General features: G+C 45.0%; 1 protein-coding gene and 1 long non-coding RNA gene across 2 annotated transcripts in view; both read right to left on the bottom strand.

Annotated features, from left to right (window-relative positions):
* Nucleotides 1-19,832, bottom strand: part of LOC306916580 — a 144,595-nt gene that overhangs the window by 72,729 nt on the left and 52,034 nt on the right. The window lies entirely within an intron of this gene.
* The window catches only part of LOC306916577 (dynein axonemal heavy chain 12-like), a gene marked incomplete at its 3' end in the record, with an annotated part of 94,759 nt that overhangs the window by 46,482 nt on the left and 28,445 nt on the right, over nt 1-19,832 (bottom strand). Inside the window, exons 27-40 of the mRNA XM_079494500.1 lie at nt 18,040-18,212; nt 16,544-16,696; nt 14,537-14,776; nt 12,636-12,757; nt 10,492-10,615; nt 9,373-9,492; nt 8,509-8,618; nt 7,235-7,418; nt 5,346-5,486; nt 3,380-3,463; nt 2,730-2,918; nt 1,498-1,617; nt 1,228-1,416; nt 439-590 (exon numbers count right to left, since the gene is read on the bottom strand). Of these exons, the coding sequence (XP_079350626.1) occupies nt 439-590; nt 1,228-1,416; nt 1,498-1,617; nt 2,730-2,918; nt 3,380-3,463; nt 5,346-5,486; nt 7,235-7,418; nt 8,509-8,618; nt 9,373-9,492; nt 10,492-10,615; nt 12,636-12,757; nt 14,537-14,776; nt 16,544-16,696; nt 18,040-18,212 (2,101 nt within the window). The remainder of the gene's footprint in view (nt 1-438; nt 591-1,227; nt 1,417-1,497; nt 1,618-2,729; nt 2,919-3,379; nt 3,464-5,345; nt 5,487-7,234; nt 7,419-8,508; nt 8,619-9,372; nt 9,493-10,491; nt 10,616-12,635; nt 12,758-14,536; nt 14,777-16,543; nt 16,697-18,039; nt 18,213-19,832) is intronic.

The raw sequence follows: 19,832 nt of genomic DNA, 5'->3' as shown, positions 1-19,832 counted from the left end.
ATATATCAGGTTTGCCGACATACATATACAGTAACTTGAAGGAACCGAATAGAACAGGACGCCATTTATTTAACTCTGTCATTTCTCCACTGTTTCGGACGCGGGGCGGCTTGCAGGAACCGGGCCGGCACCCTGGGTGCGTTCCTGTGGGTCTGGAACTCGTCCCCCACACGGAGTTGCACCACTCACTTCACACGGGTGCGATAGTAGGGACCTAGTAGACACTTATTCATGATTGGCTGCCTTGTCTCTAGGCTAACTCGAGTCTAAGCCAATTGGAGACTTACCCATAAAACCCATCGTCTGGAACGGAATCTGTAGATTCTCAATGGCAGCCCATTGTTGGAGGGGCAGAGGCTGAACACTCTACAATGCCACGTATAATTATTAATTACAGGCACGGTGATACAATAATTATGGCATATCTTCAATACTAACACTCCATGGTGGATGCAGAGCTCCATGATGTAGGTGTAGCGCACAGTGTCTATGGTGGGAACGATCATGTCCTCCACCTTGGTCTTCTGCTGTCCCAGACTGACGTTCTTGATGGCCTCGTTCCAGTGCACCCACTGGCCTTTCCCTTTGAACTGGACAACAGATGAGACATTACCAGTTGCTGCGGTTTGACACTGACGAAGGCCTGCGCGCCGAAACACGTTTTGTCTGTCTGGTATGACTGCTGCTGCGGAGCACTATCATTATTACGTCACTTTAGCTACGTTTTCGTGTGGATGGAGAGGTTTTTGTAAACCTAACCTAAGTTTTCTGAATGTGCAGTATGCAGTCTCGCACGCGTAGCCAGACAACTATTCCACAGTCTCCGAATGCTATATAGAGTCTGGAACTACACCTCCCCAAATCCCAGTAAGGAAGCTGGCATTTCCGTTCACGAAAATATATTTTAAAATATCTTTACATTTCATAATTTCCATTTCTGCTAAGCAGCAAGCTATGTATGCTTAGATGATTTCGATTTATATTAGGATAAATTTGTGCGACGTTAAAGACAACATGGAAGTGGGGAGGAGGCTTCACTTCCGCTTTATATTCCGCCAGACTGTATGACGGAAGCATTTGAAAATTGCGAGAGGCGACAGTCTGGCAACGCAAGACTATTAAGTATGCAACGACTAATGAGACACAGACCGGATTGAAAGGCAACGTATAGGTTACAACAGGTCTAAGCATTTAGAACGATTACAATGCAGAGTCACATCATAGTACCTCATAAGAGTAGTCGTAGACGAGGCCTCTCTGGTCCATGGGACATTCCCAACGGCCCACAGAGGCAGGGACGCTGTGGCCCTCCGTCTTCCCCGAAAGCGTCTTCCTGAGGAAGGCATCGAAGCGCTCCCTGCTGTCCGCATCGCAGCTTCCTCCCACCGACCACACCAGAGAGAACGCAAAGGCCGCCTGCGGTGAAGAAGGCACATATCACAATAGGGTGACCACAGATCCAAACTGTTGATAGCGTAATATTCTGGTGTCCATTACCATGATCCAGGTGCGTATGTTCTGGTGTCCAGTACCGTCCTTCACAGGTTCGGCGAGCAGCATCTCAAACAGACGACACAGAGACACCACAGTGTTGCCGTCACTGGTCGAAACCACTTCCTGTCGAGGACAAATCTCCATTATTCAACGTTATACACCAGGGGTATTCAGCTCTTACCCTGCAGTGTGTGGGGAGTCGGGACTGTTACCGGGGCAGCTTACCCTGCCTATCCTGTGGGGACTGTTGTGGGGTATCCCGGGGCAGCTTACCCTGCAGTCTGTGTGGGGACTGTTGTGGGGTATCCCGGGGCAGCTTACCCTGCAGTCTGTGTGGGGACTGTTGTGGGGTATCCCGGGGCAGCTTACCCTGCAGTGTGTGGGGGGGACTGTTGTGGGGTTATCGGGGCAGCTTACCCTGCAGTGTGTGGGGGGGACTGTTGTGGGGGTACCGGGGCAGCTTACCCTGCAGTGTGTGGGGGGGACTGTTGTGGGGGTTACCAGGGCAGCTTACCCTGCAGTGTGTGGGGAGTCGGGACTGTTGTGGGGTATACCGGGGCAGCTTACCCTGCAGTGTGTGGGGACTGTTGTGGGGTATACCGGGGCAGCTTACCCTGCAGTGTGTGTGGGGACTGTTGTGGGGGTACCGGGGCAGCTTACCCTGCAGTGTGTGGGGGGACTGTTGTGGGGTATCCCGGGGCAGCTTACCCTGCAGTGTGTGGGGGGGACTGTTGTGGGGTTACCGGGGCAGCTTACCCTGCAGTGTGTGGGGGGGACTGTTGTGGGGGTACCGGGGCAGCTTACCCTGCAGTGTGTGGGGACTGTTGTGGGGTATACCGGGGCAGCTTACCCTGCAGTGTGTGGGGGGGACTGTTGTGGGGTATCCCGGGGCAGCTTACCCTGCAGTGTGTGGGGACTGTTGTGGGGTATACCGGGGCAGCTTACCCTGCAGTGTGTGGGGGGACTGTTGTGGGGTATCCCGGGGCAGCTTACCCTGCAGTGTGTGGGGACTGTTGTGGGGTATACCGGGGCAGCTTACCCTGCAGTGTGTGTGGGGGGACTGTTGTGGGGGTACCGGGGCAGCTTACCCTGCAGTGTGTGTGGGGACTGTTGTGGGGGTACCGGGGCAGCTTACCCTGCAGTGTGTGTGGGGACTGTTGTGGGGGTACCGGGGCAGCTTACCCTGCAGTGTGTGGGGGGGGGGGACTGTTGTGGGGGTTACCGGGGCAGCTTACCCTGCAGTGTTTTCGCAGCATGGCGTGCGCGGGGGGCAGCAGCCAGTGGAACAGGTCCCACAGCAGGGAGAGGTGCTCTGGGCTCTGGAGGACCTCTGGCAGCCTCTTCATCCACGACGTCACCAAGGGCTCCCAGCCCAGCTGGGACGGCTCCATGTAGATCATCCCACAGCGGCTCACTGTAGCGGGCTGAAACAGCACGTTGATGTTGAACAACCCTCTCATATGACCTCACTGTAGCGGGCTGAAACAGCACGTTGTCGAAACAACCCTCTCATATGATCTCACTGTAGCGGGCTGAAACAGCACGTTGTCGAAACAACCCTCTCATATGACCTCACTGTAGCGGGCTGAAACAGCACTTTGTCGAAACAACCCTCTCATTATGACCTTCTGTCACCATATTTAAACGTTTTTATGCAACGTGTCACATTCGTATCAGTGTTGACTAAAACTATGACGAAAAATGTTTGTCGACTAGCATTTTCGGCGGAAATTAAATAAAACACTAAATAAAAACTAAGCTAGACTAGTCTAAAATGCATGGGAGGGACTAATATGAATAAATTGATCCAGTAGAACTTAAAGACAAGTCATTTTATATTTGGTTGCTTTGTGGTGTTGTTGGATTTAACCGTTGCTTGACTTACTGAGGCCTGCGACAGATCCATGGCTTCAAAGATCAGACTCATCTGACTGGACATCTGAATGATCTCACCACTCATCAGGCACAGCTGTGTGTGGAGGAGGAGCAGAGGGGAGTACAGTAAAGGTGTCTGCACACTGCATAGTGCACACTGCATAGTGCACACCGCATAGTGCACACCGCATAGTGCACACCGCATAGTGCACACCGCATAGTACACACCGCATAGTGCACACCGCATAGTGCACACCGCATAGTGCACACCGCATAGTGCACACTGCATAGTGCACACCGCATAGTGCACACCGCATAGTGCACACTGCATAGTGCACACCGCAGCGTTTCTCACATTTCCTAAAAAGTTGTCCGGCCTGACGTCGAAATGAAAAAAAAAAGTTTTCTAAATCATGACAATTTTCTGAAAGATTTGAGGCACATTTTAACGATTTAAAAAAAATAGCAGACCTACAAGTTCATAGCGCGCCACTCGGTGGCGCGCTATGAGCTTGTAGATCTGCTATTTTTCAATAGCTAAATTATAACATAATGTTTAAAACACCAAAAGGGGTTCCCGCCCAGAATGGGTTAAGTGCAAAACTTGAATGACTGTCTAAAATCCTTGTAGTGTTGTATAGGCTGCACCGAGAGATCATTCTGTGGATAACTTATTCAATTTAATTGAATGTTCAAGAAACAGTATAGCAATACATAAATTAACCACTTTAATACATTAAAGTGGTAATCAATGGTGGCAATTAATCGAATGGAAACAAGATTTGTTGGTGCAATACTTGATTGCTTTGTTGGTGCAAGACCAAGTGTTTGACTGTACTCTGTACTGTTTACATGTCTGACTAATAAAGTATTCAATCAATCAATTAACCAATTAAAGGTATATTCAGTGATTTCACTTAACTCAAATATCACTTATTTTTTTGTTTTGTTGTGATAATCCTCCCTACTATAGAGTGTGCTGACCATATAAGGAGTTCCTCCCTGTCCCCAGTTCACCCCTGGGGTCAAAAAACCTTAGGTTTTGTTTTTGGCTATAGGTGGCCCAGTCTTCATCCAATCAGGATAGAGAGGGGGCTTCCGCCAATCATGATCGAGCAGGGGCGGGCCTTGGTGTGCGTGCTGTTGGCCTGTTGCGTGTTCCCCCACTGTAGTGCGTGCATGTGCACATCTTGTTACCGGGGCGGACAGAGTTTTTTTTTCCAAATCACCCACAATCACTGAATGCTCCTTTAAGCTTAAAGGAGAATTCCATGCTAGAAGGCTTTTTTACCTTTCTTACCTTTCTTTGTAGTCGTTACGTCCCCACCAAAGAGGTCCAGGTGTTTTTTTGTGCAAAAACTCCTTATTGGCTATTTCCCCTACCATAAGCCCTCAATGAATTGCATTGAATTGAATGGGAATTCAATGGGGCTATGGGGTGTTGTGCTAATTCGCTTATTTCCATCGAAATAAGTAGTAAAGTGTGCCGCTTGGGATATTATTTACATTATGAAGAGAGGATATATACAAAAAATATATAATTTTGAGCGATGGAAATAAGCGAATTAGCACAACACCCCATAGCCCCATTCAACTCAATGCAATTCATTTAGGGCTTATGGTAGGGGAAATAGCCAATAAGGAGCTTTTGCACAAAATAACACCTGGACCTCTTTGGTGGGGACGTAACAACTACAAAGAAAGGTAAGAAAGCCTTTTAATATGGAATTCTCCTTTAAGCTTAAGTCACACAACGGTGTTGTGAGGAAATTGAAAAAAACAAACAAAACAAAAAAACAGCCGATGTACAAGTTCACAATGCGTCCCTTCGGGATGCGTTGTGAACTTTACTTATCATGGCATGCCCAAAATATGGATGGATTATATTAAAATATATATATTTTTAATATCGATTAAATCAATGACTTCCATTAACTGCCGCAGCGCTACATGTAGCATTGAGCTACATAATTTACCTTCTTGTTGTCGTCCAACACGGTGTTCATGCTCTCGATCCACAGCGTGTCGATGGGTCCGTCGAACACCACCCACTTACGCTCCACTGTGTCCGCCGATGCAAACTCACGGAACGTGTTGGCCACGATCCCGTCTGCCCACTGGAAGAAAAATAACACCCATCTGCCCACTGTACTTACATGCAGAAAACAGTACATCTGCCCACTGTACTTACATGCAGAAAACAGTACATCTGTCCACTGTACTTACATGCAGAAAACAGTACATCTACCCACTGTGCAGAAAACAACAAGTACATGAAGAAGAGGGGAATATAATGGGGACAACTAGTGATTTGGATTACAACATCCATGCATGTACGATTCTCCATGGGTTTTTTCCATGGGTTTTTTCCATGGGTTTTTCCATGGGTTTTTTCCATGGGTTTTTCCATGGGATTTTTCCATGGGTTTTTTTCCATGGGTTTTTTTCCATGGTTTTTTTTCCATGGGTTTTTTCCATGGGTTTTTTTCCATGGGTTTTTTTCCATGGGTTTTTTTCCATGGGTTTTTCCATGGGTTTTTTTCCATGGGTTTTTTCCATGGGTTTTTCCATGGGTTTTTTTCATGGGTTTTTCCATGGGTTTTTCCATGGGTTTTTACCATGGGTTTTTTTCCATCTCGGAAATCTCACTTAATTAAACATCCCTCGATTCCACTGGTCGTCAAACACTGGGTCTACTCTGGACCAAACACTGGGTCTACTCTGGACCCGTTTGTGACTAAAACAAAATACAAATTTGCTGTCAAAATCAACCCTAGTGTTGCACATGCCTACCGGCATGTGCACTGAAGCCTCTCCAACTGATCCAAAATGCCGCAGCTCGCTTGGTCTTCAACCAGCCAAAATTCTCACATGTCTCCCCCCTGCTCCGCTCCCTGCACTGGCTCCCGGTCGCTGCCCGCACAGAATACAAAACTCTGATGTTGGCATTTAAAGCAACCAAAGGTATGGCTCCCCCATATCTTGCCAGCATGATTGAACCCTACAAACCCTCCCGCGCACTCAGATCAGCCAACGCAGGGAAACTGGAAGTACCCTCACTAAAAACGCCGGGACAACGCTCCACACGTCCCAAACTCTTCTCCCTTCTGGCCCCAAAACTGTGGAATGCACTTCCCGTTGCAATCAGAACTGCAGCATCACTCCCGATCTTCCGCCGTAGTCTGAAAACCCACCTTTTCAGACTCCATCATGGCCCATAGCACTTACCCTACCCCCTTAGACAGCACTTCTTAGACTTATATAGCATTTGAAACAGACTTATAGCATGTCATGTAGACAGCACAATAAGTGCATTGTATGTAGTCATAGCACTTCATAGTATATATGTACAGCATAGTATAGCACATATGTGTAGTTTATATGTATAGTGTCATTATATAGATATGTTCTAGTTATAGTTTATATGTATAGTGTCATTATATAGATATGTTCTAGTCACGGTCTTAGCTTACGCATGTTTCGCGATAAATGCATTTTGTTACATATGTGATGTATTCCCATGCTTTTTGTTCTTGCCTATTGTAAGTCGCTCTGGATTAAGAGCGTCTGCTAAATGCCTAAATTGTAAATTGTAAATTGTCCCACTCAGTCACACCTTATGAGAGACATGGTCTATAATCCCATTGACAATTAATGCCTTCTAAATCCTGACCTAGGTTTTCTGAAAAAGTTCAAATATTTATGTAGCAGCGTAATTTTTTTCTTTTAATACTCTACAGTGTACATACTGTACAGAACCCCAAAAGGGGTTCCCATCCAGAAGGGTTAGAACACCAAAAAGGGGTTCCCGCCCAGAATGGCTTATTGGACAGATACATGTTGTCCGACTCCCACTCAGTCCCACCTCATGGGAGACAGGGTCGTACTGTCCAAACAGCTGTCCCATGGTGATGGCCTTGGGGTTGACAGTCCGGTAGATGACCCTCTCCTCCTGGTTGTGTCCTCTCTGGTTCATGAGCGTCAGAGTGTCGGCCAGAACGTGGAGGACTTGGGTCTTCCCAGCGAAGGGTTCCCCCACCAGCATGAACCTGAACATGCAAAAAACACCATCACATCACATGTGGGAATTTACATGTTGATTTTGACAGCAATTCTACAATATACAAGCTCACAAGCTTGTAGATTGGCTATTTTCAGCATGCGACCTAGTGTAACATTTAGCTCTCACAACCCTCATTTATTTTCATTCGCTTTTAACCCATGTTTAGCTATTGAAAAATAGCAGATCTACAAGCTCATAGCGCGCCACCGAGTGGCGCGCTACGAGCTTGTAGGTCTGCTATTTTTGAAAAATCGAAGAACGACTGACATAGAAACATAGCTTTTTCAGAAAACTGTCAGGATGTAGAAGACATTTTTAGAATCTGATCTCAGGTCAAAATGGGTTAATCTCATCTGAGCTCATCCAATGTTTTGTTTTATTTTGTTCATACATACATTGGCCATTGCGGAGAGATTTTCTTTTTAAAATTCGTTATCTTGTGATCTCGAATTAATAATTCGAGATCACAAGATAACAAATAACAATAAAAAAAATCTCTCCGCAATGGCCAATCCGGGGCTCCGTAGTTTGTCCTCATGTCTACACTTTTTTCCCCTCTCTTGTATTTTGTTTCTTGCTCCTGCTCTGTACAGAAGAACGTTGGTCAACCTCGGTTGTTTTTAAACGTGCTCTATGAATAGAGTTTGATTTGATTTGATAAAGTTTGATACCGTACGTATCAAGGTTATAATAGTTTTGTTTTTCTCATTATAGTTTAGTTTTAGTTAGTTTTGAATTTTCCAAAAAAATAAGTTAGTTTTAGTTAGTTTTTAGAGCGGGTTTGCTAGTTTTTATTTAGTTTTTATTTTGGTGAAATGCTTAGTTTTAGTTTAGTTATAGTTTAGTTTTAGTTTTTTAAACTAAAAAACTATAACTAAAACTATAAAAACTAAAACTAAAACTATAAAAACTAAAACTATAACTAAGGGTATTTTTTCTATAATTTCAGTTAGTTTTGTGAACACACAATACAGTTTCAGTTTAGTTATCGTTTTACATTTATTTTTATTTTTTATTTAGTTTCAGTTAACTAAAACTTTCAGTTTTTTTAATTATTTTTTTTTATTTCTGCATACCCGTGTCTGACTATCATCATCTCATACGTCTGGATCATCTTCTCTAGGAACACCTGTGTTGGCTGTATGTTGCTCTTTTCACAGCACTCCACAGCAGCCTCCAGAAACAGCTGCACACAACAAGGAACAACGGTGCAACCCATGAGAACGTGCAGTGTGTGACTACACAGGCATTGTGTTAATGCACCAAGTGAAATGTATCATTACTAAATTCACCGATCGCTGTGTGTCTGTCCTACCCTTAGAGTATATATTAATAGAGACGGCACCCGAGTTCTCCTCCCATCCACTTGCATTAAGTTGCTCTAAAGCGCATGAGGCGATTTCACTCCTCCTTCCGGGTAGGAACAGAGTGCATTCTGGGATGGATTTGCCCCAAACACATGAACGCGCTGCCGTTGACTATCATTGCACGCGTTCACGTGCGTTCACGTATGAAACAGTGTTCACGTGTCATCGTGAACGTGCACAATGATAGTCAACGGACCAGCGCGTTCATGTGTTTGGGCCCACGCTGCAATACCACATTTGGCCACTATGTCCATTTCTCCTCAGGGTTTCCTCCGGGTGCCGTCTCTATTCATATATACTCTAAGGTCATACCGGGTCACCAGTGAAATGCATGTTGGGACGGCTTCCGGGTCACCAGTGAAATGCATGTTGGGACGGACACAGATTAATACTGGGACACACTTTTCCGCGTAACAGACCCACATGGGGAAATTCCGCGTAACAGACCCACGCGGGGTAAACAACTCGGACGGGGCATGTTAACGTGAACACACGCGCTGTTTCGACACCACACTGAACATCATTTGCTGTTCATATATTCAGAACGGGTAAGGACTAGTATAATAAACAAACCTTATAATCGGCCGCCGGAAGGGAGATGTCAGGAAACAGATCGCTGGTGATCCCGTTGAACAGCGGAATGTCGTGGGAGAGGAACTTGGGCTCGTTCACGTCTTTGATTGACCTCAGCACCTGTGGTGGTCAGGAGAGTAAACGTGAGGCGACATCACAGACAGATATGCTGCACTTACACCACGGGCAGGTGCAAAAGATGCAAAGATGCAAAGATGCAAAGGTCACAGCATAGTTTGTCGCTTTGTAAAAATCTGTCGTTAGGGTTAGGGTTAGGGTGTCGTTAACGCCATCCAAGCCATCAAGTAAAAACAAAAGATATGACAACTAACTAAAACTAAGGCTATTGACAATTTCGTCAACAAATAAAAACTAGACTAAAATGTTAGGGATCGAGGGACTAGTGGAGAAGGTCGAGACTAAAAGACCTGTAAGTCATTGTACGGTTGGTTGCGCTCGGGTGTTGCACTCTGAAATATAGCAGATCTACAGGTTCACAACGTGATCTACAAGTTGGGAACTTGTAGATCTGTTATTTTCAGCATGCAACCAAGTGTAGAATCGGGCATTGCGACGCCATCATGGCACCGCCACAATACACTTTAGTCAACAAAATCAGCTGTACATTTTAGTCGACGGAAATCTTATGATATTTTAAAACTACAACTGAATGAAAATGTATTAAACCATTTTGGGCGGGAACCCCTTTTGGTGTTTTAAGCATTATGTTATACTTTAGCTATTGCTGAGAAAGGAGACTTTAGCTATTGAAAAATAGAAAATCTACAAACTCATAGCGCGGCACCGAGTGCCGCGCTACAAGCTTGTAGGTCTGCTATTTTTGAAAAGTTGTGAAAATGTGATGCAAATCTTTGAATATATATTCTTTCAGAGCCAACGTTTTTAACTCAAATCTTTGCTTCTGGGGGAGTCCCTGGAACTACATATTTTCAGATGGGGGTCCATGGCCACATACAGATAATTCTGGGGGTCCTTGACGTGAAAAAGGCTGACCACCACTGACACAGAAACATGGGTTTTTCAGAAAACTCTCATGATTTTGAAGACATTTTGTAGAATCGTTCCCAAGTCAAAACGTATTAAAAATCAACACCGTACCAAGATATCTTCGTTCTGGTGGGGGAACTTGAGCTTGAGGTTCCCGGCCGCCACCAGCACGGCCTTGACGGCCCTCATGCCATAGTCGTAGTGGAACTGAGAGGACAGCTGCTCCGAGCACAGCCTGTATAACGAGGGAGAAAAAAAATGTGGACAGGGCTGACAAAAGCGTAATTTGTTTTCCACATGCTCTCCATCACCATGCATACGTTTCATTTTGGAAGCGGGGCCATGTCCAATTCAGTAGCTTAATGCCAGTTATTAAAAACAGCCATAGCCGTCATCACAAATACTGTATGATCACAGAGCGCTGCCGGCATTAAAGGTATATTCAGTGATTTCACTTAATTCATATATCACTTATTTTTTGGATAATCCTCCCTACTATAAAGTGTGCTGACCATATAAGGAGTTCCTCCCTGTCCCCAGTGAGCCCCTGAAGTCAAAAAACCCTAGTTTCGGTTTGGGCTTTGGGTGGCAAAGCTTTCATCCAATCAGGATGAGAGGGGCCTTCCTCCAATCATGATCGAGTGGGGCGGGTCTTGGTGTGTGTGCTGTTGGTCTGTTGTACTTCCCCCACTGTAGAGCGTGAATGTGCACATCTTGTTACCAGGACGGACCGGGGTTTTTTCCAAATCACCCACATCACTGAATGCTCCTTTAAAGGTAAAACAACGTATAGGTAGCACCAGGTCTAAATGGGTTGGCGGACACATCTTGCAGGAAAAGGGACAATGAGAGAACAGAAAGCCAACTATTAGGGGACTAACTATAAGGCATTTGAACACTAATGCCTGCCACTGTCTCATTCACAATGTGGGACTCAATTTGTGTCGCCTCGGTACCCAGGCTTTTATTTTCGTTTGCATCGGCTAAAAAAAGAAAAGGAAAGCCTCGTGGAACGAGATACATTTCCTGGTTTAGGAGTGGAAGTGAACTACAGTGCAGAGGGTGGCGCCGCTCGAAATAATGGTGACGTTAAGCGTTATTCATAGTCTGGATTTTCGGTGGTGAGGTGACCACCGCTTCACCCAAAACTACAACATGACGTCACTGAGACGCGGTGAAGAGCAAACCAGCGCTGCAGCCCTTTTCTCTGTTTTACTCACCACCGCTCCGCGTTATTACAGCTCCGGTGGTCACCTCACCACCGGAGCGGTGGTCACCTCACCACCGGAGCGGTGGTCACCTCACCACCGGAGCTGTGGTCACCTCACCACCGGAGCGGTGGTCACCTCACCACCGGAGCGGTGGTCACCTCACCACCGGAGCAGTGGTCACCTCACCACCGGAGCTGTGGTCACCTCACCACCGGAGCGGTGGTCACCTCACCACCGGAGCTGTGGTCACCTCACCCCTGGAGCAGTGGTCACCTCACCACCGGAGCAGTGGTCACCTCACCACCGGAGCGGTGGTCACCTCACCACCGGAGCGGTGGTCACCTCACCACCGGAGCGGTGGTCACCTCACCACTGAAAATCCAGACTATGAATAGGCCTTCAGTTTTCTCCGCTGTTTTCTACCAGGGAGGGGAGGGGCGGAGGGGAACCAATATTCTCCAGCGCTTGCTTCATGCGCGCCCATGCACCCCTCTAGACCAGAAAGCACGCTGCATGGCTGGGCCAGGCTACAATTTGTGGGACACCTGGAAAAGTCTTGCAAACCAGGGACTGTCACCACACAAAGGGGGATATCTGGTTAGGTCAACCCACCCAGAGCCATCTAATAGAAGAGTTACGATATAGAGGGGGCAGAAACAGAGCGCTCAAGCACTGTTCATGCGGCCTGAACTGAGACAAGCTGGAGTTGGAGCTTTGAGCTGGAGGCGCAAATAAGAGCTATTTTAAGCATGTGTGCAACATGACAACTGTTTTAAAGTATTGTACAGTAACAACTAAAGTCTCTTTAATGTTTATGTTGTACGATTACTACAAAACAATCTAAAATAAAGGGATTTAAGATCATTAAAGCTGGGCTGTTGCCTGAGTCCAATGCATTTCTGCCTACTTCCGGTCCAGGACTTGTCCCAGTTGGTTGTCCCCATGCCCAATAGAAGTCTATGTAGGAGAGACATTGGACTGGCCCCATGAAGTGAACAGAGTTTTCGTAACTCTGTCTATCACTAAGGCTCTGGGTCACCCTACCTGTAGGTCATCACAATCTTCACCGCCAGCGGCTTGGCGTTCAGGAAGCCATAGGAGTACAGAGAGATCTCTGCGATCAGCACATAGTTAGGAACCATCATGGCTACCGTTCTGAACAACACCTGGATGCAGGGGAAACAGGTGTTGTTAGGAACCATCATGGCTACCGTTCTGAACAACACCTGCATGCAAGGGAAACAGGTGTAGTTAGGAACAGTGTTGTTTTCGTCGACTAAAACTAAGACGAAAAATGTTCGTCGACTACCTTTTTTCACTGACGAAAACTAAACGGAAACTAAATGAAAACTAAGCTATGATGACTAAAACTAAGACTAATTGTATTGACAATTCGTCAACAGATAAAAACTAGACTAAAATGTGGACTAGTGGACAAGAGATCCAGTGTAAGTCATTTTACACTTGGTTTGCATGCGCAACGTCGCAGCGCGACGCGTTGTGAGCTTGTAGATCTGCTATTTTCAGCAAGTGTAAAATCAGTCATTACGACGGCATCAAGGCCCGCCAAAATACATTTTAGTCGACTAAATCAACTGTAGATTTAGTCGACTAAATCTACAGTTGATTTAGTCGACTAAAATATTATGACATTTAGTCGACTAAAAGACTTAACACTAAAACATTCCAGGTGACTAAAACGCCAGAGACACTATAAACACAGGTGATTTTCACCCGGACAATTATATTTTTGTGATTTTCATAATGTTGCTGATGTCTGAGGTGAGTGCGGGTCTTTCAGTACCTTCATGGTGCTCAGTGACATCATAGAAGGTAGGTTTGTTTCCCTGCACAGTGCACACATCCCTGGTTTTTTTCTACAGGCAGGTGTTCGGGTGAATCTCACCCGTGTTTAGTTATATATTGATAGAGAACAATCCCATACACTCACAATGGACTTTTTTTGTTTGGGCCCATTGTGCGTGTATGGCATGGGTTCTCAATCCGTGGGTCGCGACCCCTCGGGGGGGTCGCCACATTTTTTTTGCAACTGAATGGCTGGAAAATGGAAATGAAGAGTTTACATATAGTACACATAGTACATGCATACACCTTCCCTAATGATTATATCTGGTTTCAGTATTTATTTATGGTGTATTGTCTCCATTATTAAGGTTATTGTAGCAGTCAATTTATATTGGGGGTCGGGAGGGGGCGGGGCGGGGGTCCCGAGACATTGCCGAAGCATTTCCGGGGGTCCTCGGCCAAAAACGTTGAGAACCCCTGGTGTATGGGACCATTCTCACATGTCCCAGGAATGGCTGGACCAAAGGAGAAGTTCCCAGCTCCATTATTTATATAGTTTTTTAGGAATATTTTTGATCCTTTGAGAGCGTTAAATTGATTGATCAAACGATATGCCCTGCTTAATAAGACATCCCCGCTATTTGTTTTATGTGTCTAAATCGCCCTATTTTAATAATTAAAAAGAAACTCAGTCTCTGCCACGGAGCAGGGGGAGAGAGCTTCATGTTATGATCTCGAAACCGGAAATCGAAACTTAAGCTGGGCTGCTAGGGCTTCTGGGAAATTGAGTCCAATGCAAGTGGACGGGGGTTTTGTCTGACTACAACAGCCTCACACCCCCCTCCATTTTGCGTAGCAAGATGGCGATTGGTGCGATGGAATGTAAACAAACGGCGCAAGCTATCTTCGGCGGAATTTCGAGGATCAAAAGCCCAGATACTTCAGCGTATGATCTAAAGGTAATAAAACAATCCTGGCAGCGTAGAATATTTGATTTTAATGCGGATAACGCGTAGTACGCAGTAGAACTGTTAATTAATCGCAATTATTTGCATCGTCAGCTAAAATGTGGCCAGTCCTATAGCCTATAAGCGCAGTGTGGGCTAAACCGCTGGTCCAAGAAGAAAGCAGAAGGAGACCTTGAGGTTGTCCGGCAGCTCGGAGCGCCCGGCGTAGCCAGGGTTCATGGTGATGGACACGAAGCAGTTTGGGTTGAGCCTCAGCCTGGTGCCTTCAAAGTCAAAGTACTCCATCTTGTTCTCCACGGCTCTCTGGATGCACAGCACCTGCTGCGCCACCACCGACAGCACCTCCAGCTCGATGCGGTTGAACTCGTCGAAGCACGCCCACGCACCCGATGACGCCAGGCCTTTGAAGAACTGCCATGAGATGAGAGAGACACGCAGGCATCATGTCAATAAGCCCAAACTCATTTGCAGTCTCAATGTGTTGGTGGAAAGTAACTAAGTAGATTTACTTAATCCATTTAGACCCGAGGACTATTCTAAAAAAATGGCTTCTAAATCCTAAAAGTTTTCTGAAAAATATATGTTTCTATGTCAGTGGTGCTCTACCTTTTTCATGTCATATTATGTTGTTCCAGGGACCTCCAGAAGCAAATATATATATATTTTTAAAATATTAGTTTTGGGGCTTTTTTATGCCTTTATTGATAGGGAACAGTAGTCAGACAGGAAAGGGAAAGAGAGATGGGGAGTGACACGCGGCAAAGGCCGTCAGGCTCTGGAGTCGAACCCGCGGCACGAAAGTGCCTGAAAGAATATATATTCAATGATTTGCGCCACATTTTCAATACTTTTCAAAAATAGCAGATCTACAAGCTCCGAGCTTGTAGATCTGCTATTTTTCAATAGCTAAAGTGTAACATAATGCTTAAAACACCAAAAGAGGTTCCCGTTCAGAATGGGTTGTTGTACTTTTTCTGTTTTGTATGCGTCTATGGAGTTAACATTACTATAATGAATCATGGCATTCCATCTTTAAGCACTGTAGTTAAGTGCAATTTTGAGGTACTTTTACTTTACTGGAGAATTTCCAATATTAATACTTTTACTTCTACTCTACAACATCGCAGAGACAAGTATTGTATTATTACTCCACTACAAATAGTTCAAAAGAATGGATTTCATTAGGAAAAACACTGGTTTTGGAAGAATGCATTAATTAATTAAAAGATGGTTATACTGTGAAAAGGTTAACCAATTAATAAAATAAAAAGTCAGGGCATTAGGATAAAGATTGGCTAATGTTTAAGGCATGGTTTGGTGTGGTTGGTCTGGGAGTGCATTTAAACACATTTTGTGCCCAAGACGTCTGTGGACGTCTTTGGTATTACCGCACGGGCAGAGCCCAAGACGTCTGTGGACGTCTTTGAAAAAAAAAATATATATATATTTTTTTTTTATTAAAAAAAAATCAAAAAAATCAAAACAATGATTTTTCTTTTTTTATACGTGGTGCCAAAGTTTGTGTTTTCGCCATTGAGAATGCATTTGGCGTTTAAATTAAATAACTCAGAAACTATAAAACATTTCAAAGTAAAAAGTTCCAGCATGTGTCTCCACAGTCAGCTGAATTATAAAAAATGTGAATGGATTTTCTAGGTGAAAGTGATTTTTGGGCAGTTTTGCGTGGGCTCTCAATGTGTTAAACAATGATGAGATTGCAAGACCTGTTTTCTGAGCTTTTAGAAATTGGGAACCTGCACCTATTCCAGAAGCTATAACCTAACCCCTCCAGGAGGGGGTTCCAGCCAGGTGGTCCCCAGCTAAATGATGGAGAGTTGCTAACAAAATGGACCCGTATTAGATCTTGAGAGTGTAAAATAAAACCCAATGGACCAGTTTACACTCTCAAGAGTTAGATTATTGTTAAATACCTGCATTAATTGGCTACTTAATTTACAAGAAGTCTACACAATTAGAGAGTGTAGAAGAATTGTTATTTTGATCAACGTTTGGCCTGTTATCTCTCCTATGGTACCAACATCAATACAGCATGGAATTGTATGGATATTGCATTATCCAAACCACAACAACATATTCAAAGTTTTGGGTCTGAGAAAACCACCGCTTTACAGTAAGAAACTATAACTAAATTGCACAACAGAATAGTACATAAATCACCTTCCCCATTGCCAGATAGTTGAGTCCATCAGAGCAGTTGAAGACCACACACTGCACGGCCAGGGCTTTGGCCAGATCCTTGGTGGTCTCCGTCTTCCCTGTCCCTGCCGGACCCTCAGGCGCTCCCCCCAGACTCAGGTAGAACGCTCCGATCTGAGACAGAGGACGAGCAAGATGATGATGACCAGGCATTATTGAGGGGCGCTAGCTAGCCCCTCCTATATTCAGCTATTAGTGTAGATGTATGTCCTACACAAACATTAAATTCCCATTGACAATTAATAGAGAATTTTACGTCATAGTGTCTTAGCAAATCGACTTAGTGTCTATTTTTGTCTTTTTTTTTACGTCATAGTGTCTGAGCAAATAGACATGTTACGTCATGTGTTTGTAGGATGATAACAGCGCCCCTCACTTCACACGGGTGTGACAATTGTATTATGCTGAACTTTTGTCCGGTAGAAATCAATTGGTGCCCAGGCGGTGGCGTAACCGTCTGGGCACCCGACTGGTAATCCAGTCGCAGTGTGCCGCGGGTTCGACTCCCGAGCCCGACACGGCCTTTACTGCATGTCTTCCCCCATCTCTCTCCCGTTTCCTGTCAGCCCTTCAAAAACCAATAAAAAAGGCGTAAGCCGCAAAAAAAATATCTTAAAAAAAAAAAAAAATTGGTGTATAATGTATTTGTCTGACTTGGGCGACCCTCGTCGGGTGCGAATGCCCCTCTAGTCCCCCTCTAGAAAAGTTTGAAGTCGTCGGACTGCGCTCGCAACCCGATCTCATCCAAATCACGGTGAAATTCTGTACATACACTACTAGAAAATCCCCAAATCCATACATATTACACTGAAATGCTCTCCATTAACTGCCATATAGTTTTAGACTAGCGTCTCAAGGGAACTTGAGCAACGGGAGCCACCACTGAGCGAGTCAAAGTGAGCGAGTTGCCGTTGCGAATAATGTTTTGGTTTGACCCAACTGAGATAATGGGGTGAAAGCCACACCTCCGTCGCGGTCAAAACAGTACAGTAGTAGTGTAATATGTAGGGTTTAGGGTTTTTTCTAGTAGAGTTTGTACGGAATTGCCAATCCGTGATATTTCACTGTGTTTGGGTGAGATCGGGTTCCTGCTCGAGTTGAGAGGTAGAGGCCTCAGTCCCAGCCTTACTCATCTTACGAATATCGTATCCCCCGGATACGATATTTTCCGACCAATCGCAATACTTGTTTCATGCACGGAGATTGCACGTCATTTCCTTGAGCGGTACTTCCGCCAAAATCCCCCTTCTTCCGCCAAATTCCACCAATGCACTGTACAGCGCAGGTCTTTCCCAGCGTGGGACTTACCAGGGTTCGGTAGCACAGACAGACAGACAGACAGACAGACAGACAGACAGACAGACAGACAGACAGACAGACAGACAGACAGACAGACAGACAGACAGACAGACAGACAGAGACAGAGACAGAGACAGAGACAGACAGACATTACCGACCAGGGTTCGGTAGCAGCGGTCAGTGAGCGGGGTGATGACCAGCCGGGTGGAGTTGCCCAGATACTCGTAGGCGTACTTGACATCGCAGTTGATGATGCGCACCCGCACGTTTTCATCGGTCCAGTAGTAGCGGAGCTGAGCTAGCCACTGGAAGTCAGATTCGTGCGAAACACCTGAAAAGTGGAGAATTACTGTATATTACCATTTTCATTTCACTTTAATTTGACCAGGGAAAGCATACAAACTAGGGCAACCTAGAGGTGTGCATAACTGAGCTGCATGGCTCATCGCCAGTGGATCAGGAGGTAGAGCGGCCGGATGGGTACAGTGAGGTTCCCGGTTCGATCCCTGTGGGCTCCCCCAGAGTCAGTGGCCGTCTCTCATATATGGAGACGGCCATATATGGAGGCGTGATGTCACGAGGCGTGACCATATATGGAGGCGTGATGTCACGAGGTGTGACCATATATGGAGGTGTGACCGACCGACCGAATGACTGACGGGAAATGCAGGTGTGGTATATTATGAATCATATAGCATATTCATAATTACTGAGTATGTAATGTTAAAGCTAGACAAGAGGTTTTCTCTCTGACAGTCTGTTGACTCATGTGAAAATGATCCTGCTATAGACTCAAAGATTGTTCTTATTTACCATAGTAAAAGAATGTTTACTCTTCGACACCTGAACCAAAAGGCCTATTGTCTAGGGGCTTCCCTGCTTTGAACTTAGGATCGCTGGTGACAATTTGGCTAGAGACAGAGACTTATAGTTTCTCACTGTGTAACCGTTTCAACATTTAACTTTCTTAAAGAATGACTCTTAACAATCTCCTGTCATTATAGAATAATGAGAAACGTTATGAAACTGTTACTAAGCGAGTGCATTTTGTACGGATTTAAAATGTACTATAAGACAGACAGGGTATTTTTCATGATTGTAGTTTTATTTACTGGGTCAAACTGTTTAATTAATTTCTTAATATAAAGCCTGTTCAATTTAATTTATTTCCGTTATGTTTTAACTACGTTCTCATTGTACCTTTAATTCATCATTATTGTTTTTTATTTACGATACAATACGACGATACGATACGACACGACGATACGACACGATACGATTCAAAGTTAGAACTCCGTTTAAAGTTTACTATTAGGACAGGACACGAGAGGGTCCGCCTCTCTCTATACCGGAACAGCTACTAACCCAGGTCTCATTGGTCAAAAGTCAGGAAGCGCCTATTTCAGGTCCGGTGAGAGGAGGGACCTTGTGTTGTGGTCATTGTGTGTATATAATCAACTGCGATTCCATTTCTCGGGGCTGATTTCAACTCTGCCTCACATTTGGCTCCGGAGACTTTGTTGAAATAGTCAACTTGCGTGTACCTTTTCACATGCTATTGCTTTGTAACGATTTCATCTCGTGTTTTACCAAAATAAATGCTGAGATCCTGAAAGAACATATTCACGTGTACTTTCCTTCCTTTTCTACACTCCTTTCCGAGACGACACACATCGGGGATTTTAACACAATCAGTGCCGGAAGTCCTTCAAAATAGGAGCTCTGGGGTGCCGGAAAGACATGGCCGCTTTTACTCGGAAACCCATGACCCGGAAACAATCCACAAAAAAAAAAGTTTACTTTACATAGCTAGCTTACATTGCGATCGTTTTAATTTATACGATATATGATCCAAAAAGCGTTCATATTTTGCAGGAGAGACGGATGAGGAGCAGAAATGAAGCGCCAGTATATCGATCCGTTCAACACCACGGAGAGCGCCCTGGATTAG

The sequence above is a fragment of the Electrona antarctica genome, assembly GCF_951216825.1.
Source record: "Electrona antarctica genome assembly, chromosome: 23".
In the NCBI taxonomy this organism is placed as follows: domain Eukaryota; kingdom Metazoa; phylum Chordata; class Actinopteri; order Myctophiformes; family Myctophidae; genus Electrona; species Electrona antarctica.
Note: the sequence above shows the minus strand (reverse complement) of the source record. Positions and strands in the feature narration are given on the sequence as shown.